Raw genomic sequence first — 6,334 nt, forward strand, 5'->3', positions numbered from 1 at the left:
GCTCGCCGCCGAGTTTTCCCGAAACTTCACCGTTTCAGCAAATAATATCAGATAATTTTTTTTTTTTTTTTTCCCCGGTGCAAAGCACGTAATTGCCATCGGCCGCTGCTCCGGCACCGACTCTCGCAGCCCGACCGGATTTGGCGGCAGGTCCGGGCTATACCATCCCAAAAACCTGCCGGGAGGCTGCGGGCTGGCGGCGGCCAGCCTCTGTACTTATCCCATTAGGGCACGCACAGGCTCCCATTAAGGTTTCCTGGGGCGGTTTAGCCGCCTGGCCGAGCAGGGATGGGAGGTCGAGGCCGGGCCGTAGGCGGTCAGCACCGGCCCTTTGTTGCGTCAGCACCGGCAAGCGGGTCTGGCCACCTTGGCGCGCGTCCTGCCACTGCAGCCGGTTTGATCTTCTGGAGCTGATTCTGCCTCGCTGGCGCCTGGTCCAGGCTGTGACCTGCACCGGAGCTGCTGGGGTGCAGCCGGGTCCCCCCAGCACAGTAACAGGGTATGATCTTGGAGGCCTGCAGATGACGTCATCCAGATGACCTCATGTGGATGATGTCATCCAGATGACCTGTAGACGTTGCTTCCAGGGCGCTGGCAGAGGTGCACCAGGCTAGGCTGGTGCCTGCTGCAGGGTGAAGCTGGGACAAGGTGTGAAGCTGGGACAGGGTGCTGGTGGCCGGGTGGTGGGCTGTGGTCCTCGCTGGGGACCTCATCAGGTCTGCATCAGGGACCCTGCTGGGGCCATCAGCAGGGACCTCACTGTGGTCCTCAGTGGGGACCCTGCCAAGGTCTGTGCTGAAAACCTTGCTGGGGTCTTTGGTGGGGACCTGGTGGGGCCATCACTTGGCTCCTTGCTAGGACCATCACTGGGGACCTCACCGGGGTTATTAGGGACCCAGCTGGGGACATTGTTAGAGTCTTCTGGGGACCTGGACGGGGTCCATGCCATGGACCTCAACACTCAGTGTGCTACCTCCCAAAACCAGGGCCTGTGCCTCCCTTTCCGCCAGCCACTCCCTGCATCCCTCCATAGTCCCCCTGAGCCCTCCTGTCTCCCACAGGTCCCAGGCACCACCCCCACGGTGACAGCCATGCCCTAAGGGAGACCCACCATGAGCCAAAGCGGGGCCTCGCGTCTGGCTGGCTCCCCGCCACTGCCGGGGGGCTCGCTGCTGGCCCTGCTGGCCCCCGAGCCCTCCCCGTCCCCCCTCAGTGGGACACCCTCACCCGGCCCCTCCCCGGCATTGCTGGAAGGGGACTGGGAAGGGCGGGAGGAGCTGCGGCTGCGGGAGCTGGAGGAGGCGCGGGCGCGGGCAGCCCAGATGGAGAAGACAATGCGATGGTGGTCGGATTGCACAGCCAACTGGCGGGAGAAATGGAGCAAGGTACGGGCTGAGCGCAACCGGGCCCGTGAGGAGGTGCGGCAGCTGCGGCATCGCCTGGAGGCCCTCACCAAAGAGCTGGCCAGCCTGCGCCACGACCGCGACCGGCCGGACGAGCGCCCGCCGCCTGCCCGACTGTCGGCACGGCTTCACGGCCAACCAGGCACCGGCAGCCCACCCGATGCCGATGGGGCGGAGGGAGAGACTGACCCTGAGCATGAGCCTGTGCGGGATGTGGGGGCCGAAGCGCCCCAAAAAGCCAAGGTGAGGGGCAGGAGGGTCTGGCAGGGTGCCAAGGGGGCTCCTCAGCCCTGCCAGCTGCCCACACATGCCCCCAAACCACCACTGCCTGCAGGTGCCCACAGGGGTCACCTCCTGCCCCACAAAGGTGGGCAGCGTGGAGGGGCAGTCCCCCTCTTGGATTAGCAGGGCAGGTCAGCCTCCTTGGAGAGGGCAGGTGGAGCAGCGTGGGGGGCGTCAGACCCCTCTCAGAGCAGTGTCATGGTGTCAGACCCCTCTTGGAGTGGGATTTTGGGCTCAGACCCCTCTTGGAGCAGCACGTGGGGGGACACAGGCCCCTCTTGGAGGAGTGTCATGGGGGTGTCCAGGACCCCCATAGACCCGTGCGGTGAGATCACCTTGGCATTGGCTCTGGTCCTTTTCTCGGGGCTTTCACTTTGGAGGTGTTAAGCAAAAGTCGGTGTGCTGGCACAGGGGACGGTGGCTTTGGCAGTGCTGGTGGCATCTCCCAGCAATGGCTTGAATGCCAGAGTGTCCATACAGGCTTCTGGCAAAGGTCTGTGCTGAAGGGAGGAGGAGGAGCAGGAAGGAGGGGACACCAGAGCCACCACAGGGATGTTCCCAGTTGCTCCAGCCATCCCCTCTCTGCTGCCATCAGCTCTGTCACGACGCAGAAGTCACCGCATGGGGTGCCATGCCGTGCCAGTTCAGTCCCCCTGACAGCACAGCTGCTGAGCAAGCGGCAAATCAATCTGAGCATCCCCTGTGGCCTCCTGGCTCAGTCCCCAGGGACGTCCCTTCCCCAGAAAGCCCCTGCAGCTCATTTACCGAGCACTCATGGAGACTGGTAGAAGATTACCCACATGGCAGTCACGGCAAGGTCGGTGTAGTAGGTCGATATTATCCCAAATTTCCAGGGAGGCAGGGAGCTGGCAGCAGAGTGTGATGGTGTATGGGAGCTCCCCAGGGAGGGCAGGTCCTTCTCCATCAGACGCACGGGGTCCCTGGGGATCGGAGGGAAGGATGCTGCTGAGTTTGGCTGGAGGGATGCTCTTGGTTATGGGGTGATGGTTGGGTGCTGTAGGGGGTGGGAAGCCAGGGCTGGCCTCTCACCCTGTCCCCTGTGCTGGGCCACCCATGGTGCCACAGGAGCTGGAACTGATGGAAAACATCTTGACGAGCAAGCAGGACGAGAGCTGGGAGCAGCGGGGCCCCCGGGCCTCCTTCACCCGCCAGGAACGGAGCCGCCTGCTCTGGGAGGACGTCAGCGTCGTGGAAGAAGATGCCACCAAAGTTACCGCCCTGAAGCTGAGGCTGGATGAGTGCCAAAAAGTGCTGCTCAAGGAGCGGGAGTGAGTGCTCGGGGCGTCATCCTCACAGAGTACCAGCCATGCCCAGCCCGGTCCCCACGGGGATGGGATGTCCCATGGGGTCCTGCCAGTGTTGCCTCTCCCCAGGGACAAGCTGGCACTCAGCAAGAGCATTGAGAAGCTGGAGGGTGAGCTCAGCCAGTGGAAGATCAAGTATGAGGAGCTCAACAAGAACAAGCAGGAGGTGATGAAGCAGGTGAGCAAGGTGCCTGGGGATCAGGGGTGCCCTGGGGGGTGGCCTGTGCCCCGGCAGGTGGCACGTCCTGATGGTTGGACACAGTGACCCACAGCCACCTCCCCAACTCCAGGGTGCTCATTAAGGGTCTTAATTAGAGACAGTTGCTCCAGTGGATGGGTGCGGACAGGGCCTGTGTGGTGCAAGGTGGGTCCTTGCTGCCCACCTTGGGTGCTGTGTGTCCTCCCACAGCTCAACATCCTGAAGGAGATCCACCAGGACGAGCTGGGACGCATCTCCGAGGACCTGGAGGATGAGCTGGGTGCTCGCTCCAGCATGGACAAAAAGCTGGCCGAGCTGCGTGCAGAGGTGAGGCCAAACACCAATGTGGGGGGCCAAAGGGAGAGGTGGAGGGGGGGGTCTCTGCTGTCCCCAGCCACTCCATGTCTCCCTGTCCCAGATGGAGCGGCTGCAGGCAGAGAATGCAGCCGAGTGGGGCCGGCGGGAGCGGCTGGAGACAGAGAAGCTCAACCTGGAGCGGGAGAACAAGAAGCTGCGGGCGCAGATCGAGGACCTGGAGGAGGTGCTGGCTCGCAAGCGGCGCCAGACGGCCAGCACCCTGGACACTGACCTCAAAACCATCCAGGCCGAGCTCTTTGAGAAGAACAAGGTGCCATGGGGGTGGTCCTGTCCCCCACCACCCTCTCCCTGCGTGACCCTGTTGCTTCAGTGGTGGCTTAGCATCCCCCAGGACCTCCTCAAGCCCAAATTCTACCACCACCCTTTATCTAAGGGGTAGTAGTGACCCCGTCCTTGCTCCATCAGCTCCTCTTTCATTGGGTGGGGTGGTGGGAAAGGTCCCTGGGGAGGTAGAAGGGGCACCCAGCAGTGGGGTGGGTGGCTCTCACCCACTCAGCCCCCCGCCCCATGCCCACCTCAGGAGCTGGCCGACCTGAAGCACATCCACAGCAAGCTGAAGAAGCAATACCAGGAGAAGATGGCTGAGCTGGCCCATGCCAATCGCCGCGTGGAGCAGCACGAGGGTGAGGTGAAGAAGCTGCGCTTGAGGGTGGAGGAGCTGAAGAAGGAGCTGGCTCAAGCTGAGGACGAGGTGGGGAAGCTTGTGCTGGTGGAGGGGACAGGGGTGGGAAGCTCCGCTCCCTCACGGCTGCCAATGGTCCCGTCCCATCCCATCCCATCCCGTCCCGTCCCGTCCCGTCCTATCCCATCCTGCAGCTGGATGAGGCCCACAATCAGACACGGAAGCTGCAGCGGTCGCTGGATGAGCAGACGGAGCAGAGCGAGAGCTTCCAGGTGCAGCTGGAGCATCTGCAGTCCCGGTGAGTAGGGGACTGGGGTGGGCCATGGTGGGGACCAGCAAGGACCTGTGGGTGGGATCACATTCTCCTTGCCACCATCCCTCAGCCAGCATCTCCCAGGTTGAACCCCAGGCTAAGCATGGCCAAAGTGCCTCCAACATCCTTGGAGGATATGCAACCATCCTTGGAGCAGCCTTCACCCTGCTGCAAGCTGGATGGCGTTCATCTCCCAGTTAAACCCGCATAAGTCTGCCCACAGACCAGTACAGCCCAGTTTCACACCGCTTAGGGTTACACCCACCAGTACCCAAGGCCAGGGCAGGCTCCAAGCATCCCATACCAGTTTGGGGAGGTGAGAGATGGGTTTTATTGCCCTTAAAAACTTTCCATGGCCTTGCTTCGCCTCTGCAGCAGCGAAGAGCTGAAATGGCCGTGAGAGATTGATGCCGCATCTCTGGGAGGTGCTGGGGGGGGGGTTGTGTTTATAATCTTCCTTTATTTTATTGAGACACCTTCATTAAATCATGGAGGAATAATGGAGGCTTCGTCTTCCCCCCCTGCAGCCCTCCCCATGCACTCACCCTTAAATAATTCATGCTTTCCAGTAAAACGCAGCAAAAAGGTCAGATCCAACCAGGTCCTGGGCCTTTGGATTTCAAATTTGCTTCATAAATTTTCGTTGATGAATTTTCACGCAAGGGCGAGTGAGGAGCTAAAACCACAGCAGGCTCCCGGGAACGGGCACTTGGGTATTTTGCGGGGGGGATCCCCACTTTAGGGAGATGACTGCTCCCTGCTCTGCTCTCTTGGCTGGATCCGAGATGCCCGGCATGGCGGTGTCCAGCCCCGGAGGGTCAGCCCCAGGCTGGGGGGGCTGATTCTGCACCCAGAGCTTAGTGGGAGCCACAGGAATGGGGTCCCGCTGGGGTGCAGTTGTGCTGTAGGGGTGCATGGGGATGGGCTTGGCTTTGGCGTGCCCCCAGGGCTATGCCCTGCCGCCCCCCACCCCGGCAGCTCTCCATCGGCAGGCTGCGGCGGCAGCAGAGCACCCCACTTTTTGGCAAGATGCGCAGTGCCCGCTTCAGCCCCGATGACACTGGGGACGGCACCAGCGACCCTGACGAGGATGAGGACCTGCAGATCCAGGTGCCCTAGAGCCCAGGGCCGTATGCCACTGCTGCGGGGATGTCCCATGGTGGTCCTCTGCCCACAAGTGCCTGTTACCAGGGGTCCAGCCATGAGGTGACCCTCATATAGACAGGGAAACTGAGGCACGGAGTGGCGGGGAGGAATTTGCCCAGAGATGCTCCAAGCCCACTGCCTCTTGGACAGTATCCAGTGCCTCCTGGCCACCAGCATCTCCTGGGACACAGATGTGGCCACCAAAGCATCACTGCGCGGGGCAGAGAGGGGCACTGAGCCCTGCAGCCAGCCATGCTCTCCTGCCCACATTTTTATATATATATTATATATATGTATGTATTTGTATATGATTTTTTTTAATTATAAATACAGAGCCCAGAGGGGCCCAGGCTCTGGCGGTGGCTTGGGCTGCTGGTCTGTCCCCACGTGGGAGTGAGAATGGTGGGGACGGGAGGGGACAGCACCGGGGAGAAACGGCGTTTCACTGCACACGGGGCTGGATGTGTGGCTGCTGGTGTCACCCTGCTGCCATCGCTGTCCCTACACCTGGGGATGAGACCAGCTCGTGGGAGAAGCCCGTCCCCGTGAAGCGAGAAGCGGGGGCTGCAGGAGGCTGGCAACACGCATGGCCATGGAGATGCCTGTGTCTGCCGGGCTGCGGCAGGCAGACAGCGGTGCTCACCCGTGGGTGCAGGGGTGCCCACC

General features: G+C 61.8%; 1 protein-coding gene across 1 annotated transcript; it reads left to right on the forward strand.

Annotated features, from left to right (window-relative positions):
• Positions 1–1,112: 1,112 nt before the first annotated feature.
• On the forward strand, positions 1,113–5,641 carry CCDC102A (coiled-coil domain containing 102A). Its single transcript, XM_086469429.1, has 8 exons — positions 1,113–1,646; positions 2,772–2,974; positions 3,080–3,188; positions 3,420–3,536; positions 3,628–3,837; positions 4,108–4,278; positions 4,404–4,507; positions 5,515–5,641. The coding sequence occupies exons 1-8, from the start codon at positions 1,113–1,115 to the stop codon at positions 5,639–5,641; spliced, it is 1,575 nt and encodes a 524-aa protein (XP_086325555.1).
• The last annotated feature ends 693 nt before the right edge of the window (positions 5,642–6,334 follow it).

Source organism: Leptosomus discolor, chromosome 8 (assembly GCF_034619465.1).
Source record: "Leptosomus discolor isolate bLepDis1 chromosome 8, bLepDis1.hap2, whole genome shotgun sequence".
NCBI lineage: Eukaryota > Metazoa > Chordata > Aves > Leptosomiformes > Leptosomidae > Leptosomus > Leptosomus discolor.